General features: G+C 38.4%; 1 protein-coding gene across 1 annotated transcript in view; it reads left to right on the top strand.

Annotated features, from left to right (window-relative positions):
• The window catches only part of NGLY1 (N-glycanase 1), a 36,082-nt gene extending 14,212 nt beyond the window's left edge, over window positions 1-21,870 (top strand). Inside the window, exons 9-14 of the mRNA XM_035890711.1 lie at window positions 2,024-2,188; window positions 3,480-3,668; window positions 7,001-7,178; window positions 7,729-8,065; window positions 17,139-17,246; window positions 18,461-21,870. Of these exons, the coding sequence (XP_035746604.1) occupies window positions 2,024-2,188; window positions 3,480-3,668; window positions 7,001-7,178; window positions 7,729-7,904 (708 nt within the window). The 3' untranslated portion in view covers window positions 7,905-8,065; window positions 17,139-17,246; window positions 18,461-21,870. The remainder of the gene's footprint in view (window positions 1-2,023; window positions 2,189-3,479; window positions 3,669-7,000; window positions 7,179-7,728; window positions 8,066-17,138; window positions 17,247-18,460) is intronic.
• The last annotated feature ends 3,270 nt before the right edge of the window (window positions 21,871-25,140 follow it).

Raw genomic sequence — 25,140 nt, 5'->3', positions numbered from 1 at the left:
ATTACCAAACAACTGATGTTACTCTATAGTACCATATCACACCTTGACTTACAAAATTTTTCTTCACCTGCTTTGTTTGGCCACTGCCCTATTCCAGTCCATTGTATGTCACCCCCATAGAAAGGGGGGAGGACCCTGAACTTTCATTGCCTTCGTTGGAAATTCAATGGTGGGGCAGGGAAACAAACTACTTATTTGTTCCAGGCACTGGTTTTTGCTAATGATTGTGAATGTTTATAGCTACAGCCAGGTCAACTCTTAAAAGGAAAACTTGTAATTTAGGTTGAACTCTGGCCATCTCATGGTGATTGATGTGAGATGAACCAGTATTCCTTGTTGAAAGGTTTGAAATTCAATTTCTACCTTCAACTTACCTGTTGCTTACACAGCAGTGGGTGCACTTAAATCACAGGTTGTCTTCCAAAACATGGTCCTTCAGGAAGCATCAACAGTATAGCTTGAATGTGATGCAGAACTGATTTTAAAGCTGCAGTTCTCAACCCCCCTTCCTTCCTATTCCTTTTGTCTGCCAAAGAAAGGTGGGGCCTGAGCATGTATGTAGAGGGTAATACTTTAAGAAAAAAACAAAAGCAGGAAGTTTGAGCCTTGACAGTTGATAGTGGAGTTCTTGGAATCCATTTCAGCACATTGTCCTGGTTTCGGCAACAACATGAATGCTATTGATGACAATGCCATTTGTAGGAAATGTAGTTACAGGTTTTCCCAGCACAGGCAGCGTTGATCTCTGCAGAGTCTGAGCATTATGTGTGTCTTACAGGCTGCTAGCTTTTATGTGGAAGAGTCTGCTGGGTAGGGAGAGGTGACAATAATTAGCATACTTGTACTCTTTACAGAATCACAGGATGGCAAGGGTTGGAATGGACCTCCGGAGATCACCTAGGCCAACCCTCCTGCTAAAGCAGGTTCACCTAGAGCATGTTACACAGGACTTCGTCCAGGCGGGCTTTGAATATCTCCAGAGAAGGAGACTCCACAACCCCCCTGGGCAGCCTGTTCCAGTGCTCTGTCACCCTCAAAGTGAAGAAGTTTTTTCTCATATTTAACTGAAACCATATTCCACATTGTTGTCTGGAACAGAATCCCTTCAAATGCCTCTTTTCTGATCCCTAATAGCAAAACTTTCTGGGGTCAGGACTGTTTTTGAGATAATTTGGAATACTTACTAGTCTGGAGTTTCAGGTCCTAGTGGGCATAATGTGCATGCCTTGGGCAATCACCAAAGTAGAAAAAAAAAAAAAATGATGTGTACTCATTCGCATACGCAGCATTGAACTTAATTTTCCAACCTTGTGCAGGTGTATCCACAGTTAAGGAAGAAGACTTCACATATCAGCTCTGTATATTTGATGTGAAAATCATGGAAACAAAACCCCAGCCTCTCAATGTATTTTTTTATGAATTGTGTACCAGAAAAAACATCCATTGTTTTATTCATGTGGGCAAAGAAAGTGCGTTATATAATTCTTTCTGTTTTCTGCTAATCTACATGGAAGTGTAGGTGATATGTCACTGTGAAATAACTCTTTCAGAGACCAACTGAATCTTTTGTTTTGGGCTTAACCACAAAACCAAGACCGTTGCCAGCCAAATCACTCCACCTCTGAGAAGAAAAATGTGACCCAATAGTTATGCTTGCTTTCTCTTTTCCCCCAAATTGTATCAAAACCAGCTATGGTACAGAATGCATATGAATAGCTATAAAATAGCTATGGAAGTGTAATACATTTGCTTGGATGATGAAATAGCACAAACCGTATTTTAGAAGAAATCCACATAGCGCATGCAAGTTCACAGAAGAAGCACTGCTATCAAATAACCATGCAGTTATGACTGATTTATATTTGCACACGTGGTGTAAGATTAATGTTTGTAACAGTCAGTCTAGACTTTCAATGTTAGTCTGGTTTTTCAATTCATTTTTTCCCCTATTGGTGTCACTTTAGAGCAGACCTATAAATACCACTTTTCTGAATTTTTTACTTTTTCTTAAATGTATTTTCAGAGACAACGATCTTTGTCAGAAACTAGAAAAAGAGAGCTCTTGGAAAGAACAATTGTGGAACTTGTTGAATTCATTTCTCCTAAAACACCTAAATCCGAAGAATATGGTGGAAGGACATCAGGTTCAATGGCTTGGCGAATAGCCAGAGGAGAAATTGGTCCAGAGGTATTTAACTTTTGCACTGGTGACCATCTTAGAGGTAGCTAGCTAGAGGTTCTATGATTATGGTCTGCAGAAGAATAGCACTTATGGTAGGTAGCCTACATACTTAGTTGAAACAGTGAAACACAAAAACATTAGGTGCAAGTTTGATGTGAATTCAGTAGAGGTCCGTAAGAAACTTTTAAAGATTGGTGGTGGTCTGGTGATTCTAAAAATGTTTGGGAATCCTCGATCTAAAATGTGTTTTGCTTTTACAAGTTAATAAAAAATATTTATCCTTTTAATTAGTTACAGTGTGACAGCACTAGAAAGCTTAAGGCAGTTGAAAGCAGTTGGGAAAACTTAAAAAAGAAAAAAAAGTATATTATTAGTTGCTACTGGTTAAAGCCTAGAAGCAGGCTTCGACCAACTATTTTTGTTAATAAAACAGTGTGGGAGCAATTAGGATTGTCTAAATGGAACAATCTCTTAAATAATGAGCTCGATTGATTTTTTTTGTATCGGTGTTTTTGATTATTTCCAAAAGCAAGATTTTAATTATTTTATGCAAAGATAACAGTTTCCCAGAACCATAGCCATATCTAGCTTGGGCCAGTGGGCAACGGTGTGACTTAGCTTATCACTCATTGCAGCATTTTTGTAGTGATCCTGTCCATATGGAATGACTGAGAATCCTAAATAGAACCAGTTAGATGAAACTAATGAGTTTCATAGGATTGTTTTAAGTTTAAGAAACTAAGAGTTTATTTTAGTTCTCCATAGTTTAGAAGATTTATTTTCTCCTTTGCTGAAACTCATAAGAACAAAAGTAATACTGTGAAGTTATGAAGCTTGTACCTTACGTTTTTTGAAGTTGATTTGTAAACTGTCATATACAAGCACCTGTATATGAAAATTAGAATTACGTTTGTTATTCAAAATAACCATTTAGTTATTGATTGTACAAGAAATATACTCAACATATAAGTTTTCTATTCCTAACATGTTAACATCTTACTTAAATTTGCTAATTTTGTTAATAATTTACTTCTAAAAGTAATTATGTGAAAATTTTAATAATAAAATTTCTGCTTCCCTCTGGAAAAGGTGCAGGTCTATTTTAGGAAACACTAAAGTGGTTTAACACTTTCGTTTAGCAAAAATGCTTTTGTCCATGACCTCTCTTAAAAAATTACGTTTTTTTCAGTTGGCAGAAAAACTGCATGGGAGAACCATGGCACAGTGTTTAAAAGTAACACAGTCTTACTGAAATGTATTGGGGAATGAAGGTGCTTTTGTTTTTTGCCTTTTTCAGAAAAGAAAAGAAGTAATTCTTATTCCCTCTGAAAAAGAGAAGACCTCTAAACTCTTCCACCTCATCTACAATGTAGTAGAAGATAGTTATACACGGATTTCCAATAACAATGAAAAAATGAAAGGCTGGGAAACAGGTGTTTGGAAGGCAGAGTCTATGTGGAGAAAGGTTGAAACAGATTGGAAAATGGTAAGGATAACAATTACTAGAAATGTAAAATCTACTGTAAAAGTACGCTAACTCCAGTAAAATAGAAAACCCTTGCCAATGTTTGGCATTAAAGCCTCTCTTGGTGCCCATAGAATTTAGTTGATGTTAGTAAATGTTACTGTTAAGCTTCAGGTAAGATTGTCGGACGATTTAAGAAATTGGAAATAAATTTAGCTTGTCTTTCAGAAAGGGTGACCGAATTCTCTGTAGATAAGTAAGATCCGTGCTAAACCACCAAATTTTAAAAAATGGCTTTCTTCTTATGTTTCTGGGCAAACACACAATACTGTTTTATTGAAAAGCAGTACTTCTCTCAAAAAAAAAAATTTTTTTTTGTTTTGGAGAATAGTGTTATAGTGCATTACATATCTTTGATACATAGCCAAAGGAAAAAATTGCCATCCTAAATATTACAGTTCCATCTGCAAGAAGGCAAAAACCTGTCAGTTATCCAGATTATTGTATACCCTGCCCAGACTCCTTCCCATCTGTCAGGACACTGAGCAGCAGAAGAGTCATATGCTCTAAATCTAAGGAGAAGAGAACTGATGCCTGTAAGATGGGAAGGGGTCATTTACTAGCAAACAGCTTTTCCTGCAACAGCTACCAACTGTGGAACTGAGCATTCCTATCAGGGAGAATAGTACGTTTATTGCTTTGTTCCCCTGTCATTTTAATAATCTGAAAGGTCTGTGGCCAAACATTCTTCTAGTTTAGGCAATGGTTTGCTTCCCATTGATGAAAAATGGAGCTAAGCCTATAGCCATATTCTGAGGGTTTTCTGTGCTGGGTCTATACATAACCAACGTGCAAAATGCAAGGGGGGAGTAGCTTGAAGAGGTTATTCTACATAAAAGAGAAGCAATAAGGGAAGAAACTGGAGGATAATATAAAAGATGTTACAACAGGGTAGGCTAATAGGAAAAGAGAAGTAATAAAAACTCAGAATGAGGGATGACTGTTTTCTGCTTCCCTAGGATCTCCTAAAATTCTGATAGCACATTATATCTTGAAGTCTCCAATGAAGAGTCTGCTGTTCTGCTCAGCTCTACTAATCAGATAAAACAGGGAGGGACTGATCTATAAGACCAGGCAGAAAGAGACTTCTATTCAACAGCACCTCAATTTTTCTAGATAAAGGATGAGAGGTTGGCCTTGAGAAATTAGGAGCTACAGGTCCAGGTATACAGGTATATCTCAGGCTTGCGGGTAAGGCATGTTAGTTCTTCAGGAGTAGTATCCTGCAGAATGTCTGTATGAATCTAGAAAGACTTTTTATTGGGGGTTATTTGCATTATGGAAGACAGCAGAGGGAAAGGTTGTTTGAGGTTTGCATGTTCTTTTTGTAATGCCTCTAGTAGATCTACAAGGTACAGGTTTGGAGTTTGATTCAGCAGCTGCCCAAGAAACTTGCCAGCCAATGGAGCCTTCACAGAAATATTTGGTTTATTATTCAGTATGTGATGAATGGAAAGGAATTTAAATGTAAAAGCCACAGTAAAGGTAACTATAGGTATTAGCCCAGGAGTATCAGAAAAGCACCATCAGTTATATATTCTCTCTTTGCACTGTTGATCAAAATTATTCAAATTGATAGATTATCATCTTGGCCAATCTGATGGTAGCCGTCTCCATCATACGTGTGTATTTTCTTGCTATTCAGTGTCACTTGACTTTATGGTACAAAACTCAAACAGGTACAGAACACAAATTTAATTACACTGTCCGGAGATAACTTGGCATCCAGGGCTCAAACAAGAATACATAAGAATGTAAGAACTTGTAGATGTGAAATCCATGGGTTTCTAAAAGCTTCTTTTCCAGAAGAATTGCTCCAATGGAAGAGAATTGGAATGAGTCAGCTTTTTTTTGGTTGCTTGTTTTGGTTTGGTTTTTTTTTTTCCCCTGAATTCAGACATTTTTCAAACAATACTGGAAAAAGAGTAGCCACGTGTGAAAGTTAGAGGGCAATCAAAAAGACACAAAAGGAAACTTTTAACTTCTGTTTTTCTGATTAAATGCTTGGTTATCATAATGGAAGATGAGACAGGCTAATGTTTTAATTTTTATCCCTAAAAGCCTATGCTTAGTGCACCTCAACCAAGTGCTAATTAATGGAGTGTTCTGGCTTCCTTACTCAAATATGGCAATTCAGTAGGATCTGATCAAGGGAAATCTCTTGCTAGAACTAGCTGAGGTACTTAAAAAAAAATTGTGTGGAGATCAGCACTTTCATGAACATTAAGATTATATTCACATGAAAGCAGGTTAAATTGTTGCATTTTCATAGTTAATCTTCAGTGTAACACCTCACACCTTTGGGGTTTTTTAGCTTTCTTAAACATGAGAATTAACATTTCTATGCCTGGTGTGTAGTAACACTGAAATTCTGGTTTATAGTCTGTTGGTGACTTTTCTATATTTGGGTGGGATTTTTAGTAAAACATACTACTGTGTTTTACTATCATTTTATTCAGGGTTGTTCTTTCCAGATTAAAAACTAATGAGCGATCTAAGTCCATTCAGTGTGACATTAATCAGAAGCCTGGACATGACAGAATTTTGATAAAGTTTCTTAACTAAGGATTCTGAAAGGATCATGGCAGCTGTGAGTCTTTAATCTGTGATGTCTGTTATCTTGGTTTGCTGGTAATAGATGCTAGACTTGAAAGGATCCTTAGACGCTTATTACAAAATTCTTATGAAGGTTCACAGTAACTTTAATGGATGTTAACGTGAGCTTGACTGTTCAGCCAGGTGAAGTTTAGAACAGCATTGGGACTACATTAAATTATGCAAATCTTTAATGGTTCAAATAAGTGTTAGTACAGGATTTATATGTGTCTAACATGCATGATTTGCTTTAACCAAGCATGTCAAGTCCTAGGAGAAGCGGTGTGCAGCCAGCAGCCACATCTGAAGAATCCAAAATACTGATTACCGTTTTCTTCATCAGCAATACTGAACAACCAGAATGAAACTGTGTGTGCATTTTATATAAAAAACAGAAGTCTTCTTGTTTCTTTAAATAATAAATTTGGGTATTTCTGTGGCTTAAACTTTACCAAGCTTGTTGAAATAGGTTAGTGTTCCCTAGTGAAGGACTATGACCATGCAGTTACCTAACTGTGGAATATACTTATGGATTCAGAATGAGATTGTATACAAAATTGCACTATGTACAGTTCTAAAGGTTCAGAGAAGTCTGTTATCTTAAGATTTTATGTCCGTGTTACAGTGATTAATTAGATTAATTTATGTGTGTTGACCATCTGTTTTTGACATGCTGACTATGTCATCTTCCCATTCAGGTTTATTTAGCCCGAAAAGAGGGGTCAGCCTCTGCTTCCATCAGCTGGAGGTTTGAGTGCAAGTCAGTCGGTCTAAAAATAGATAACATTTCAATTAGGACAAGCAGTCAGACATTTCAGAGTGGAAGAATAAAGTGGAGACTTTACTCTCCAACAACAGAAATTGCTCTGATAGGAGGTAAGTGTGGAATTGAATTATATAATGATACAATGAATTCAGTAAAGATGTAACTGGAAATAAATCGTTTATATGGAGAGAGCACTGTGCAAATACGGAAAATGAAATGCAAATGCATTTTGACTTTTCCAACTCAGTCTTTCATAGCAAGGTCAAGAAAATACTGTGCATTTAACCAAAATTGGTACCAAAAAATGGTACAAAGCCCAGTTTTATGAATATACACAGCCCTACCTTCAACAGAGCAGGGTTAGCAAGAACACAGAGTGGATACAAGATACTTGTGCATTTTACTAGGAAGGATAGGTGCTTCTATGTGTGGTGGCTTTGATTTTGACTAGGTCCTCTGAGCATGAGCACTAAACAAATACTAACTAAAATTTTCAGCTGGTTCTTTTTTTTTCTGCCACTGATTCACAGATGAATTTGAGTAGTTGCAACTGAGATCCTTAAGAATTCATTACACTTTACCCTTTTTAACATGTGTTCTAGCATTATGTGCTGTCTGGAGCAGTGGCTTACTGAATTGTTTTATCTTTTCCTCCAATAGATAAAAATATTCGGTCCTATTCAGATTTTTCTGGTGCAACAACAATTACGTTGGGAGCAGTTCTAAATGGAGGGGATGGTGAAGCTGCATGGCAACACACACAGCTGTTTAGAGACAGCTTAACAGGATGTGGAGAAAATTGCTTGGAGATAATTATAAAACTCAGTGACCTCTGAGAACCTGAACTGAAGAGATGTTCTCTGGATTTCTTGAAGACGTTATACCATGGCTACAACATGAGAATTTGGTTGGCAGTTTTTGTTCATCCTGCTGGAAGCTTATTTCCTGTTTCACTGCTTCCATTTAGCCAGCTTGAAACTGCACGTGTATTGAATAGGTAAACATGACAATGAAAACCTCTTCGCTTTAAAAACAAACACCAAAATTAATGGATTGAACCATTAAATGCTCTGTTCTTAAACTTTACAATGAAAAGGAAACCTTTTTTAGGAAGCAAAACATGATCATAAGAGCACAGAGCAACTGTAATCAATTTTAATTTGGAGTTTTGGGGTTGGCTTGCTGGGTTTCTTTTTATAATCTCCTTGGAAAAACAGTTTGAATTCCATTTTCCTATTACAATAGGTGCTTGTGGTGATTTTAAAATATTTTAAAGAATAATTGAAGACTTAAACATTTTAAGAGAAAAATATGATTTTATGTAATAACCAGAAGAGCTGAAATTAAGATAGATATTGAAGCAATCTTAAAATGATCTTGTTATATATCTAAGCATTAAACTTGCATTTAATACCTAGCAATGTTTGGAAATGTTATGGTGTGCTAGGAAAATATACTAATTTTTTAAAAAGTGTTCATTATGTACCTAAAATTGTCATGGCCTGTGATATGAAACTGAGACTTAAAACTTAGTAAGAACATTTTTTTTCTACAAAAAAAGATTATTCATTTTAAATACTTTTAAATTATATAAATTCAAATTTGCCCACTTATAAAAAGATTTATTAAGCATGTAGGTTGAAATTACTTTTTAAGCTATTGTCTTGAGTTGCTTTGAATGCTTTTCCGAAATTTGATGTAAAAGTATATACAGCTTTTCTGTTCCTTAATGCAGCGTTTCAATCTCTTTGCATTGAGTGTAATAAAAACTACCACCCAGGAGATGTCAGATGTAGCAGTACTGTGAATAAAGTGAATGTTCAGATTAGATTGTCTTTATCAGAGGATTTGAGGAGGGCTATGGCTCGGTTGTACAAGAAATTTTCTATTCTAGGACTATAATGCAGAGTTAAAACTATAGTTTTATTTTAAAGTAAGTGAAAATTAGGGGTGGTGTTATCTAGATCAGTGTTTTTAAAGCTTTTTTCTTCCTTCTTTCTGACCCTTCCACCGCTGTATTGATTTGAAATTATTGTCAAAAATAATTTACATGAAAATAAATTTTTGCTGACTTTTCAACAAATTAAGCAAATATAAGACTATTCAGATTTTATTAGGAAACTGCATATGCACAGTCAGCGTAGGCATCAAAATTATACCACAGACATCTTAACAAGTAGTAGATTATGGCAGCTCAGGAGTGACAGAGTGATGTATGATAGATTATAGACTTTGCTTCAGAATGTAAATTGACAGTTTATGAGGGGAATTAGGAAGAGAGAGTCTCACTCTCCTAATACAGAACAACATACTGACAGAGAACTGTGGAAGGGTGTTCATCTACGCTTGACTAATGCAAAGTGAATTTGTCAGTCTCCATTCAAAACTCCTGTATTTAGTTTCAGCTAAGTGCTAGTTCTGAGGTTTTGAGTGGGAACCCAACAGAAAAATATTTTAGACTAGTCTGTATACTATGTTGAAGAAAACAGGCAAAAAAAGATGACTTGGTGATACCAATCAAAAAAAATGTTTCCGCTTCATGATTTTGATAGCTGAAAAAGATACTGCTTTAAGACAGAAATTATTTCTTGCATTATATTGCTTAAAATAGAGGACTGTGAGGAATTGCAGAACAGATTAACTGCATTTGATGATTTGAAAGCAGAAGGCAGAATGAATATAAGGGTAGTAAGATAAAACTAATTTTCTCACAACTTTGGTCAGAATCTCTGGGGGAAGAGCAATAGCTGTAGATAACTTAATAAAATCATCCCCTCAAACAGTAGAGTAGTTGAAGTCCATTATTAAAATGTTTGAATGAATTAAAAAGATTGACAATTGCCTCGCCAGTCTAATTAATCAAGGAGTACTTCTGTATTTGTAAGATCACATGCAATGAATAGAAGTGCATATTTTAGGAAAGAATTAATGAGTAAAGACCTCAGACAGAATAGACCTAATCTGAAAAAGTTAAATGGAACTTTCAGATGTCTTTTGGAGTACCCTATAAACAAGGAACATTTTTAATCTCTTCGTGCTGTTTTAAAGACACTAATTTTCTTTGTTGATCTCTATTTCAGTGCAACTCTTACTAAATTTTTTATTATTTTTTGAAACCAGAGGTGATTCCTCATCAATAGTTGCTTAATAATCACTTACAATATCCTGAATTTGCGATATTAGATGGTGGAAAGATCTGTGCTGCAATGTGTTCTAACAGTATGGGTATTAAGTTATGCTGGCAATGATATGATACTCGTTGAGTAGTAGGAGATGTTGATCAGGGTTTTTGTAGCTAAAAGTCAGTGCTTATTCAGCTGCTTTTAAGTTTGAGGAGGGGGAGGTTAAATGGGGAAAGAAAAAATACTATTGTCTAGAAATGGCTTAATGTCAATATAGGTAAAGCCAGCAATGTTTTCTAGAATTCAGTTTAGTTTGGTGCATTTTAAAGAATTACTGGCTGTCCAGTGTGCCGTGAGTGCCTTCCAACACTGCACTGAGTTATAACAGTGAAATCTTTTCAATCAAATTTTATATAAATACTACACTATCCAGTTAACAGTTGTAAACTAATTTTGGAGTGCATGGTTTCCAACAGAACTGCGTGGGAGCCTGTGCACAGAATTCCTCCTTTCAGACACATATTTGTTGTACTGCACTGTTGTCTGTCTACAGTTGATCATACAGCTGTTTATGTCTTCATATCCTGTTTTGCCTCTGAATGCTGCGTGCGGAATAGCAACCACTAGTGGCAACCCACGAAATTGTAGTAGTGATTTCCTACACCCCAGGGAGTTGCTGGGAAAATGTATCTTTAAAACACGTGAAGGAAGCTCCTTGTAGGCAGTGTAGAAATAAAGCACAGGTATGCAGGAATCAAGCAAACTTCAGTATAAACTTGCACTGAGGAGTAGGTAACGAAAATTACCTCATCTGATCCTGTGTGATAATGTCACCTTTACTCATCTTCATGGAAGATTTTTCTCATATAGTGGCTTAATGGGAGATATAATCCCTATTCTGTGCAGCATCAGGAAATGTAGAACACTAAAAATAAAGTGTGTTTGTCTCCATAGCACAGTGGAATGAAAACAGATGGTAGGCAGCACATATGGCTGCCAGAAGCTGGGAACACCCATTTGCAGAGTTCTTGCAGCTCAAAACAAAACAAAGCAAAACAAAAGAACTCCAAGGGGGGCAGAGATTGTTCCGGGCAGATACCAGGATATCTGTCCTCTTCTCCACGCCCACACTCCCCATCTCTTTACCTTTGGTTGCTTAAGCTAGGAATGGAAGTATACTACCCATTAAGAATTTAATGTACATTCTTAGTATTTGTCAAAATTAAGAATTGGTTAAGTACAGACACTATTTAAAATAAATCTCTAATTTCCACCATAGGTTCAAACCTCTGGTTTTGAACAAAATTTAAGATTTTGTCAGTATGCTGTAAGCAATTCAACAACTTAAAAAATGTATCAGAGTTGGAAGAACTTCTGTATTGTTGCTTTGTATCATATGGAGGGTCAAGAAGCACATTACAGACAGGTGACTTCCTTAAAGGCCGTTGGTGGAATAGGCCTAGGTCCTATCTATACTTTGAATACTTTTTAAAAGTTACTCAACGTTATTGGCAGTAGTTCAGCTTACTTTGTGCTAACTCTTAAGGTTCTTTTATGGGGTACTATCATTGCCAGCAGTGCTTCACGCCTTGCAGCTTATGGCCTCTCTAAACGATAATCAGTGATACTGCATTTACTGATTGTTGGTCACATAGTGTTGTCGACATGGGTAGAATGAAAGAGTAATAGCACTAGTGTCTACAATAAGATTATGTGCTTTATGCTAAACTTGAATGTTTCACCCAAGCAGAAGGACAGTAAAGAGTCAAACAAAGAAACAAAAAAGGGTCTTTAGTAAGTTGGTACGGTTTCTTCTTCCCTAAAGTTACTAATTTCAGGAGCAGAATTTTGAGACCTCCCATCCTATAATATGGCACTTAGGAATGGCCAAGTAACAACCCCAAGGTCAAACAGCCTCAGGTATCTGTATTTTACATGTACAGATATTGTGAAATGTGTAAGGGTCTAAGTATGACTGTCTGCCTGTCTGAGTAAGAGAACAGGTTTTTTTCCTTTGTTTAGATTTTTATGCTTATTCTTAAGGCTTTTTTTTTTTATGGTGAGCTTTGTAATTAGGCTATTAGCTTTGTTTATGATTAGCCTGCTTCAGTTCCTGCAGCTTTATCTTTTCCTACGCATTTCCATCTAATTTAAAATACATTTTAATGTGCTTTTAATTTATATGGGATATTGCAACTGTATGGTAAATATGCTATGACAAAAATTAAGTTAGTTTCTTTATTTTTATTTGGTAAGAGGAGACAAAAGGGGTAGATTAAAAATATTCAAACTCAGCAAAAAAAAAAAGCAATAGTAATTAAAACTGATGACACCCAGAAACCAACAAAAATACCAGGACTTAATAAAATTTAATGGGGAAAGAGAATGTAATGGACTACATAAGCTAGTGCTGGCAAAAGTAACTTCCATGATTGACCCTGGTTTTGAGATGTTTTTGTATGTGCTCATTTATATTTAGGTCACTGAAAATTTTCAGTAGAAGAAAAATGCTCAGAATAGTGAACAGCTTTTCTGAAAAGCAGTCTAAGATTTAAGGAATATCCGTTTTTAAACATCTTTTATTTTTTACTAGTCTAAGCTATAGAAATAATTTAAAATTAAGAATAGGCTCCTACTGCTTGGTATAGATTCGTTCCTTTCTTTGTTCACTGAATAATCTGGGTCTTTGATTTTGGAAAAAGTGTGTTTAGTGACATGTTGTAACCAGGAGTTTTAAGAGCACACTGTAATGATGATGAGATTTCAGTGTGGCGCTGAGCACCTACAGAGACTTGAAGGGCTGAGTCTTAAGTACCGGCTAGCTATAACCTGTGAGGGGTCTTATAAAAGGGGGGAAAAGATGATTTCATATGCATTTTGATTATAATGTTTCACTGTGTGTTCTGTTAAATTTGATCCTTTTATTACATAATTCTATGTGTTATTTCATATCCTTGGAACTTCAGTAACACAATGTTTGTCTTCCATATCCTTGAAGTCCCAGGAGAACATGTTTTCCCCCCAGAAAATCATCAGCTAGCAGCTTACCTCTGTCACAGTCAGGAGGAAATGCTGGACTTCTTTTAGATAAGCACTTTGGGTAACAGTTTGCAGACTTCCTTGTGAAACAGTCATAAGGAAACCAGCGGATGTAAGACAATTAAGACATCCAAGAGCAATGTTTAAGCAAACTCTTAGTAAAGTAGGTGGAACAGTTGATTACAGCCTCTTAGAGCAGATGGAAACAGCAGCAAAGTACAGGATGGAAAGAGAGACTCGCTTCTTCCCTCTGCGTTACCGTTGTGATGAGAAGGATAGAAGGTAATGTAGTATACATGTGCCCATGCTTGCATCACATCAAAAGTAAACATAATGTCATTAAACTGCAGCAGTTTTTGCTTTTAGCCAAAGCATCCGGGAAAAATATACTGTATTAAAAACAAAGTTCACCACTGGCAAAAAGATGTAAAACTTTATTGGCCAAAAGGGAAGTGCCTGTTTGTGGACTGCATTAAGAATTCTGGAGCTGTTCTGGTTTGCTTTAGTAAGAAGCATACCCCAAACTGGTTTTGATTTGGGTGTTTTCTTTTGTTCAGTTGTTCGGGTAAGAGTTTCTGCCTAAGTACATTTACTGTTTTCCATGATGTTAGCAGTGATGGTTTCAAAGAAAAAAGGCCAACCCCCCCCACCCCCAAAACCCCACCCAAACCAGACTGGAGCGAAAAGAAACTCCCCAATGGAGGTAGCAGTGCAAAGATGAAATGTTAGAGGCTGCGGTTTAATTTTAACACTCGAGGATTTTCTATCTGTTTTTACTTTTTTCTGAAGTAAGGTCAGGTTGATGATGATAAATGAATGTCAAATTTACATAATTTGGTGATTTGTTTAGCAAACTAAGTTAATTTTTTTCATTTTTTTATAAATCAAAACTTTTTTGAAAGGAAGAATTATCATCATGGAGCCTTACAAAGGCAAATGGTGCCTTAAGCAAGTTCTTGCTCAAGTGTCAGAAGTATGTATGAACTGCCTTTATAAGAAGTCATCTCAGCCCCTGACAATATTGTTTGTGGTATCAGTTATTTCTCTACTTCAAAGTCAGTATCTGATAACCTTTTTTTTGAAAAACATAAATCCATTTGATTTTTTCAACAAGGATGTGAAAGCCCAGGGTTCACATCCAGTGCAATGGATGTTGCCATTTTTCTCGACTATGCACTGTGACTAGCTATATTCTGAAACTTTATTTTATAGCTCTGTTTCAGATTTTTAAGGCTTGCCAGGAATTCATATTTGTACAGCAGTTTTCTGCTGAAAAAGAATTAATGAGTGACAAAGATACGAAGAAATGGGCATTTGTCCAGTCCCGATACATAAATAACCTTCTGAAGACACAAGATGATTTACATGCATTTCTGGCCCACAGAAACAAAATCCATGATAGAAAACAGACATTAAAGAGAAACAAGTACTTGCCAGAGTACATTTACCTTTTTTAAACTTTTTTATTGCATTTGTTTCGCATACAGGACTGATGACTGGTCACGTGAGGCAATTCAGCCCTGTGCAAATACTGAATGAAAAATACAAAGTTCATCTGTGAACAGAGCATGGAGGCAAGACGTATGCTAGTGAAAGAGTGGTTGAAAGGTTGGGTATGTGGAAAAAGAGAAAAGGAAATAACGTAATTCATTTTTAAAGAACAGGAGGTTTACTGGCATGTGATAACAAATTCAGTGGAAATCAACTCCAAGAATTGAATGTTAAATCCATAACTGGGGAATATTTTATTGAAAAAGTTGTATGGAAGAGGCACTTCGGTCACGTAGTGTAACTTGTGGTTCGAGCAGGAGTCACCACTAGCAGTACCGATCAGTGGATGTTGTATTTCATACATATTAGAATGAGAAAACCAGCACTGTAACACAGGTTTAGTTATATTAGTTATAAGATGGATGTATTCTACAGTGTGGCATAATCAGATGCTTTGGCCATCTTTTGGAAGATTCCCTTGATTAACATGTGAGATCAGTTACCTCCTGGGGTAACCCTACCTGTTGTCTTCACTGTTAAAAGCCCTTCCAGATTTCCCTTCTTCTAAATGAGTGGGTTTCGTCCTTTGAAGCAGTCTCTGCAGTGGAAATCAAGGCAACTTTCAGGTGAGTCAGAGGTAAGATACCGAGGCTTCCACACCATCCCTGGATTCTGTCCTTTTGTCGCTTTCCCTGTTTCGCTGGCTGTTACTCCAGCCCCATACAGCCTCCCTGCGTTCCCCAGCTGACGATAGCTGCTCTTGCTGCTTCTCTGGTGGGCAGTGAGAGAAAGCAGGCTGTGAGGATGATGGTAGCATCGTCTGCTGAGTGAGTTCCTCCAACATGGTCCTCTGAATCTGCCACAGCCTTCACTGCTGCAAGATTTTGTCCACCTCCTTGTATCCTTTTAGTTCCTATTTGCTTTTTGTGTCTGTCCCCCACACTCACGCCCATGATATATTCACAGGACAACTGAGTCCTCAGCCTGTACCATTCTAGTATCGTGTCCCTCAGTAATCCCTCACTCTGGTATCCTCCTGCATTCCCAGCGTTATTGCAGTTCCCAGTGGGTCTACTGGCTGTCAACCGCAGCCCGCTGCAGGCCTGGTAACAGGCCTTTCCTCACATCTTTTTGAGACTCAATGCCATCCAGGGGCCTGAGAGGTGAGGGAGGCAGTGTAAGGGGCCCACCAAGCAGGGGAAGGAGAAGCAGCAGTCCTCCTAAGGGAAGGACACTAAGGCTGACGTTAGAACCTGATGGTTTAGTGTGTTTATGCATACAGTTCAAAAGGGCAATGATGCTCCCAACCAAATTAAATCAGCATTTTACTTTGTGGGAAAATTGTTCCTGAATGAATGAAAGATTATGCATTATGTTTGCATGCTATGCTACGGATATCTGTTGTAAGGATATGAATGCTGTTAAACTTTCAGTTTAACTCCAGAGGACGACCCAAACAAATACTGAATTGCAAATAATATTGTCTTCCATGTCTTTTTGAAGGATAAACTATTGCTTTTTATAATCTGCAAAGACCTGTAGGAGTAAAAATGCAATGTGCAGCACCCGAGCCATTAGCATGCTAATTCATTTAGAGGGAATTTAAAAAGTAGTTTCACCGATTATAGTATTTGCATCTTCATGCTACTCTGTTACAGAACCTGTTAAGCAAGCTGTGCCTGTGGCATAGTTAACAACCCTGGAGGGAGCACCAGCCTTACGGATCATGGGATACCCAGCCACGAACAGCATGGGAGCAGCACAGATCAAGGGCGGGATGGCAGGCACTGCAATCCTCGTTCTGCTCATGAAATGCAGCATTTGATAACTGATCATAAATTAGCAGGGGAGGTGTAAGCACCAAAGGAAGCTGGAGAGAGGTTTGGAAGTGCTGTGTTTCGGGTGTGTGCTCCTGTGGGAGTATGTCTTCTGTCACGGGTGGCTTGGGAGCGCGGTGCGCTGTGCCGCAGGAGGACGGAGCCGTTTGGATTTGTGGGTAAAAGCAGTCGCGCTGGTTTGGTGAAGCAGCTTGGAGCGGGAGCATGTGCCTTGGGTTATGTTGGATTGTTGTAGCTTGTGCTGCGTTCCCATGGGTTGGTTAAGGTGCCTGCCTGTATGGCCTGTAACTGTGCGCTGCGTTTGTGGTAGACTGAGAGCTGGCACGGTTTCTGCTTTGCTCTACTTCAACACCAACTATCAGAAAAGAAAGGATTGTGGTTTGCTTTGAGTTCAGTTCTGCAAGCAACTAAAAATTAGTAGCTTTCATTATTTGGGAGAAGGGATGTTCTGATTAGAAAGCTGAGGAAAACTTCCATGTTTTGTTTTGAGAATTAAATGTCACAACAAACAATATACATGTAATCGATCTCTTAAAACTTAGCTATTCTGTGACTGCAAGTAATTTCATTGTGTTTTCAGTTTTCATGCTAGTGTGCTCTTTCATCATCACTGCTCGTGTCCCAGAGAACTGAATCCAGAATATTTTGAGAGAGATTATAGAAACTAATGAGCAACTGAAAAAAACAGGTTAGTAAACCTGAGGAATTCATGTGCATGCCTTTGGAACTGACAGATACCGTTTCAAAAAATTAAGGGTAAAGTAAAAAAGGAGCTTCTGTGCTTCCCTATCACAAGTCACAAGAGAGAAATGAACTTGGCAGAAAATGTTCATGTTCAGTAGAGTGTCTGATACGTCTCAAAAGGTATGGGAACACAGAAGAATCTCTAAGAATATGTGTCTTTGGGTACAGAGCTAACTTCACTGCCTTTTAGAACTTGTTACAAGATAAATGGAGTTCTGATACTTAGTGTCAAATAAAGCTTCCAAAACTACTAGCAAAGCTCCTGATACATAAATTGCATTTTCTAAGAGGAAGTAAAATGTTGAATGGGACAGAGACCGATACTGTATTGCAAATTTCTGGATAACGTGTATTGCAGTTTCATGAAAACCTGGCAAATTCATAGCAGTTACTGCCTGGAAATAAAAGAATGTGAATGGCAGTAACCAGCCAAGGTAAAAGAAACCACACTACTTCCAGATACATTTAGAGAGCTGCTCCCGCTCCTCAAAGGCTTTGTGGTACAAAAGCTTCCAGCAGAAAAGCATATGTGGAGTAACAAAGCTCAGTAAAAAACAACTAACTGAAAAAAGGTGTGTTGTTATTACAACAATTCTATAGCAGAACTGTAACAACTTTGACATGAGCTTACTATGAGACACGGTACAAGAAAACGTATTCTCTCTAGCTGTTATATGAGAACATGGTGCATCACTAAGTTGTTCTTTGCAAAATTAGTTTTAAAAGAATGTAGGGTATGATTATTGTATAACAGTTAATGGATTTGTTGCAAAAAGAGATATGCGGGCTTTTTTCATATTTAGGTCTGTCAGTAAGCAGCACTATAAAACAGTGCTTTTTCTTAAGGCTCTTTGCTTCATAGTTTGCAAGGAACGTAGGAATAGTCTAAAAGAACGGCATACATGAAGAACACTTTACTGCACTATCAGTTAAATGCACAGTAGATTTCAAAAAGAAATGTATAAACTAAGGAGGGCTGCTGCTTCCATTTTCTCTGGGTTAAAAAAAAACCCATGGGTATACATATATCAAACCAAGTTACTTCTAACACATCATGTAGATGACCAACTTTTTTTTCTAGAACATGAAAATGAAATCACTAAGTATTAAAGCGTGTATATTCAGAGTCATTCAAAAGATTGTTTCCCTCCCTCACAGGTGACAGCCAGAAATCCTAAATCTAAGGAAAAAATGCTGTGATCAGCATTCAGCTTTCTGAGGTGCTCAGAAAAGGAGACATGCTCTTGGAAGCCATGCTGGACTGAAGATGACCTAGACTGAGATTCCCAAATTCTAATACACATGCGCCATGGCAAAGTGCTGCCTAAATAATACTTGAGTAGTCAAACACATTGTCCTGGCCAATACTGAAAGCTATTGCTACTGCAACTTCTGCTACCTCTACCAACAGTGGCTACAGTCGTAGTGAGCAAGATGCATATAAGAACCACTGATCTGGATGTTTTTACTTCGCTTAAAGACTGAGGTAATGCGTTCTTACTTTTCTTTAAGAAAAACAGGAGGGCACTGAGGAGCATGGAGAATCCACAGAGGTAAACAGGAGCGATATAAAGTAGGTAGTGGAAAGAGAAAATAAGCATTGTTAGTTGGGTAAAAATAGAACAGGAGACCATAACCTAAACATAAAAACACATTTAATTTATTGCAGTTGGTACTTCATTTACCCATTCTCCTAATAAATACAGCAAGAATAAAATGCTAAGTAGGAATACCACTGCTGAAACAAATAACTGAGGACAGCCACATGATATCTTGGAAAGAAATGTTCAAGACCCAGAAATACCAAAATGTTAAAGGATCTAAAGGGATAACAAAATATTTTTAATGCATTTCTGATCTTCTTTGCTTAATATTAGTATCTAATAAAAATAGAAAAGTGCATGAAGCGGCTAGCAGTGATCGCTTTTAAACAGTCTAATCTTCCAAGCTGTTGAATTACACGACTCCAATTGAAATAAATAGGAACTGTTGCTGCTTAGCTCTGTTACAAATTAGGCCACCTGAGAAATTGTTGGATAGCTGATCTGAAACAAGTAATTGTTAGAGAGTTGTAAGTTCAGATAATGCTTGCATTCAAGACTACGGAGGTGGCTGAGTCTTGTGTACATTTCACCTGTCAGCTGCACAACCCTCTTTTTTTTAATTATTATTTTTTAATTCAAGTATACATCTGATTTTTGTAATCAGTTTCTCAAAGACTTCTGAAAAAATTGTTCTCAAAAGCCTAAGAATTGTCTGCTGATACAGGTAATCTGAAACAATGCATTGGAGCAAATGGATGTTTTAGTAAACAGGTTGCTGGAAAGATAAACAACTTAAGTCAGCCAGAAAAGAATATTCACAAATACAATATTATTGTATAAACTTCCTCTTCTAAACTGCTTCATAATTGTCAGATGCACACAGTAAGCACATTCCCTGTGCTGTGGGCTATCAAAGAGTAATTCAAATTTTAGGGCATCTAGTACCAAATCAAAAACATCATGGTCTAGTTATTCAAAGTACTGAGCCAGTATAAACTCAAGCTGCCGGTACAAATTTGCTCAAAGAGATTGTTCAGTAATTTGTTGGAGAGGTAACTTCAAACTATCTGACTGGGCCCTTCATAGTTAGCCCAGCTTTTTCTTTTTGGTAGTTCCTTGTCTTCCCTGCTGCGTGAGCGCAGATGTATTGTTCATTGATGTCCTGACATGTGCTTACCCACAGCCCTCTTCCAGTTGGATGGCCACAGGACATTTGCTCAACTCTCTTGGTTGTTCTTTGCCTCAGGTCTTCAGTTATCCAAATATTCCAAAACTTGTGGCCGCTGCCTCTTTTTCCTTTTACCTTAGCATGAGCTATGTGGGTGCACTGGCCACATCTTACTGCCATGCTCTGCCTCAGTGGCTCTAAGTGGAGGCTGTACTGTGTGCCTCTCAGCTCCTCCCTGAGACTTTCCTCTTCTTGGATTACCACAACAACCACACAACTCCATTTTGAGAAAGGAAACGCAAATGCACATCCTGACATAGTCATCATCAATGCCAGTCAAAACTGGTGATAAAATGAAGCTATGCAAAAAAGCTTGCCCTTTCTATTTCCCCCCAGTAATTACTAACCATGTGTCAAAACAGAGATAATGTCTCAGAGGTGATTGGATTTTAGCTCGAGAGCGCCATCTCAGACATTTCCCAGAATAGTGGAATTCTCTGTTGGCTACATCAGTCATTACTTTTCTCCACAAATTCAGCCTGTCCACATACGCCTTTTATAGTAACAACTCCTTCACCTTCCTGTCTTCCCAGGAATGAGTAGACATGGAATTTCTGCCATTAGGAAGAAGTCTTGATACTCACTCTAGATCCATCATGGTTTTCTTTCTGGAAGGCTGGAGAAATACAAGGGTAATGAGGACTTTCAATGAGCAAGAAGAGTCTTGCTGGGTAAAAATGAATCACTGCTCTCATTTTCTTGCCCAAAGAGTCTTGGTCGAAGTGCTAGGAACAAAACTACATGGCTTAGCCAGAAAGATATCCCCCTTTGGAAAGAGAGAGCTCCCTTTCAGAGGGACAGGAAGAAAGGGGCTAGGTGTTTAACATACAGAAAAGCTATCTAAGTGAGGAAAGCCTAGCATGCTTCACTGTGTTCATTACCCTGAGCCTAAAGGAGGCAGGGACTTTCTGAATGGTGTGTCATCTCCAAAACCTTGCTGGCTGTTTGCATTCTCCACACTGATTAACAGTGTCATAATGCAGTTGGTGATTTCCAGCCTCCAAATGATTGCAGCAATCTGCCTCTCAGCTCTGTGTAACTCCACTGATGTCCATTTTTATGCCACATATGTTCAGCACAGATCTCCAAAAACATTGCCTTCTTCATGTTACTTTGAGTTGTCTTTGTCCCCTGAGGATTTGCAGCTCTTCCCACTGCCACCAACTCTTTTAAAAACCTCAGATGTTAATAGCATGGATGTTCATTTTATTCATACTGAGAATTCCTCCTAGCAGGGCCAGCTCAACCTCCTTTGCTTCATCTCTGCGTGCACCTTCTCTTGCTGTATGTGGTCACTGCACAGGAACGCTTTCTCCTAGACAAGAAATTTCAATACGAATGTATTTCATCTCTGTGACCATCTCCTGCCTTAGTGACAACTCTGCTTATGCTACTCAGCAAAAGTGTATCACGGCTTAAGCCTGAATTGACAGTGAGGAGGCTAGATGGACTTGGATACTAAAGCACTTCTAAGTCGCAGATAAATATTTAATGTCAACAAGCGACATGACTTCCCTGTTCCGCAGGAGAGACAGCGTGGACCAGGAGAGAGGCCAAACGAGTCAGCATAACTGCCTCCAACACAACCTGCCTCCCCTGCAGTGGGGGATGGTGTGGTCCAGAAGAGAGTCAGGTGGGTCAGTAGAGTGGTCCCAGCAATGCAGTGAGCAATCCAGGCGCTGGGGTCCTTCACTGCTAAGCCCAGGGCTTCTGCTGGACCTCTTTCTTCCCCAGCAATGTGCCATCAGCAGCGCTCACAGCCTGCCCCGCTGGAAAGTTCTCCACACCTCGGCAACTGCACAACAATTAATAGGTTAGTTACAGGAGAGTAACTGGAGGGTAAACAGACTTTAGCCAGTCCAAACCCTATGCCAAACTGTCACAAAGTGGCATGCTGTTCTTGGAGGATTAAGGTGGAAATGGCAACCTGACAATGACCCAGTGTTTTTCAAGAGACTGGTTGTGGAACAGTCTGACCCGAGGAACAGCTTACTGACAAATATGCCAAGGATACATCAGGCAGATGCGTAAGTCCTGGACACAGTTCAGATGAGAGTGTCAGGCAGTGCGCTGTACACCCACAGAAAACCACTAGCGTGTGCTCTTGTGAGTTCAGCGATGTTGTTTGAAATACAGTTTTGTAGATATGCGTGACCTGGCTAAATTTGTATTGTTAGATGATCCAGCAATGGGTAGACTTTTCTTAATTCCTTTGGAACCATGGCCTGGAATTCATTCAGAATCAAGGCAGTACAGATATGTTAATAACTGTCATATTGTACTGCCATAATCCTACTCAATAATTTGATCAGTTATTTCACGATTATGTTAATGAACTACGGTGAAATTTTAAAGTGTGGTAGAATATGGAAATTACTTTCTTGCAAATGTAAATACCTGGTATTAAAATATGCAATGTTTGTTTATACCTTATGCATCTATATACAATGTGGAATGTATAGTGTAATGGGTATCAACTTAGTTTCATAAATTTTTTAGATCAAAATTGCAAATTAGACTTTTTCCTGTGTAGTTTGCAGAAAACTGAGAGCTGCGATCGCTCATTTAGGTCAGCGATTGTATCTGAGTATGTTCTCAGAGTAGACAAATGTGCATAGTTTCACAAGTAGGCAAGTTTTATGCCCTTTCAAGTCTGATTCCAGGAAAGCCACAGAGAAAGAGGAGGTTTTATTAAACAGCAAGTAAACTAGAACAGAACCAGCAAATAACTTGGGAAGTTTGTACCTACTAAGTATAGAAATGTTTAAAGATCATACGTACAGCTGTCTTATTGCTAAAAATAATTAAACACAAAGTAATGTTACAGTAAATAGCTTACTAAAACCAACTAAATACTGAAACCAGTAGCGAAACTGGTTTAAGTAGACAATTGTTTTGAAAATCTGTAGGGTACTTCTATTTATATTACGGTCTCCAACTATGAGAACAAGCAAATCTCCAATGAATTGAAATAGGAATTTTGTGCGTATCATCTCAAGGGGATTATTAATTTTAAATGTCACACAACAATGGTAAAGTATTTGACATAAACTGATAGTACATGACTGGGGCAGGTGGTATCCAGCAAAGAAATCCCACTCCTATCAAAATGTTATGGTGCTTAAATTCGATTCATGCTTAAATCTAATTCTGTGTTTGTTTTAGCAGGAATCACTTGAAATGTGATGAACAGCCTAGTTTCACTTCTTCACCTCTGAACTCCACGAAGGCAGCTGCTTGTAGTCTTACAAGAACTTTGTCACTCAATCCTACATGGCTAGGAATACAACCACTTGACATACACATCTAAGTATTAAGGATAAAACCAATATAAACAGTAAGCCAGTAACACGCTGTGCAGGTAGCATAGCGTATGATGAGAATTAAATGAAAAGCAACTCGGACAAAGTAATTTCAAAGACGACTAAAGGAAATGCTTGGAGGAATGCCAGCCTTTCCTCCTATATTTACTCCAGCATGACACATAGACTGAACGTGTCTGACCACGCACATGCAAAGATCAGCAACTGCCAAGAAGAAAGAAACTCCCTCTGTCTTGCTGTAATGTATATAGAATTGGCTGTCTTCGAGCTAGGTTGCCATCTACTACTTGGCTCAGGATAAATGAGTGCAAAAGGCGTACTTCCCACACTCAGAACAGCCTATTTACTGAACAGCTGGAGCTAACGAGAACGTAGTACACTAATGTTTGTGACTTGTTCTCTTTCTGCTGTATGCATTAATGGTTCTCCACCAGCGCAAAAAAGCTTTGAACAGATGCACTCCTGCTGTTTTCTCTGGTCCTCCCAATATTCATTGTAGGAGCCCTAGTTCACTATACATGACTCATTTTACAGGTCCTGCCTATACGTTTGAGGGTTGGGGGAAATAAAAAGACATTCTAATCGGCAAGCTCAAACCTCTGAAGCACTAGGCAGAGCCCTGCAAGTGTTACCACCTTCTTGTTCTGCAAGAAACACTCTTTTTTGAAAATCTTGCCCAAAGTTGAAGAAAACGCAGCCTACAGCTGAGAGGTATGTTGCAGCTGCAATAAAACTGGGCTGGAACAGATAACTTACTGTCCCTTCTAGGCAGATGCCATTATTTTCTGTAATCCCTGTGCAGCACTTAGATATTAGTTTAATAGGTTCCTTAGTGTCTGGCAGAGTAAAATTATGCTAACTAAGCAATATTTACTAGAAATTCTTCTGATCCTTCCCTTGAGCCATAATTGAACGTTACAACTGACTCCTCCAAGGCGGCTGCTCCATTTCCAATCCCTTTACTTCTTAGGAAAAGCATCTTGCAAAAGGAAAAAGCTTTAAATTATAACCATTCAGCTGAAATTATTCTCTTTGGATAAGAATTTGTCTACCGACACAGATGCGGTGCTCCTACTAATCCCTCCTTTTGTGACTTTACGTTGGGAATAATTCCAGGAGGAGGACAGGTAGGTCTTTTGCATTTCACACAGCAAAATGAAAATTACTAATTGAGAAGCTGCATGTGGTGAAACATTTTTTTAAAGCTTGTCAAAAATCTGTGGCCGTAATATTTATGGTGATATATGTTTTACTTTTGGTGGGAAGCGTCTTAAACGGTGTTTTTCATGCTCGTAGCTAAAACAACATTAATTTGAGGCTTCCTACACGCAGCATTTAGGCCTAGGAAGGATGCGCTGAGTTATGCCACGGGATATTTTTTCCGAAAGCAGCAAATATTTTAGAACAGCGTTGTGTACAGCGTACAGAACAGGGCGCTTTATTATGCGACCCTATTAATAAGGCTACGTATCACTGACCAAAAGAAGACGTCGCAGGGTGATGCTGAGAAGCGTTCGTAACAGTAGCAGAATAAAGTTCGGTGGGAGACGGGCGCTGAGGAGCCCCTCGGGTTGATCACCGCGGTCCAGAAGAGGGCAGTGGTTGATAAACGCTCTCCTGCCGGCAGCACCAGGACTTTAATCCTGCCCGAACGGCTGCAGGGATCGGCCGCGGGGCTGGTGGGGCGAGGGTAGCTGGCCGCCCTACCCCCAAAACGCCGCTCCCACCTACCGCGTCACCTCT

This window comes from Egretta garzetta, unplaced genomic scaffold (genome assembly GCF_000687185.1).
Source record: "Egretta garzetta isolate BGI_Z169 unplaced genomic scaffold, ASM68718v1 scaffold313, whole genome shotgun sequence".
NCBI lineage: Eukaryota > Metazoa > Chordata > Aves > Pelecaniformes > Ardeidae > Egretta > Egretta garzetta.
Note: the sequence above shows the minus strand (reverse complement) of the source record. Positions and strands in the feature narration are given on the sequence as shown.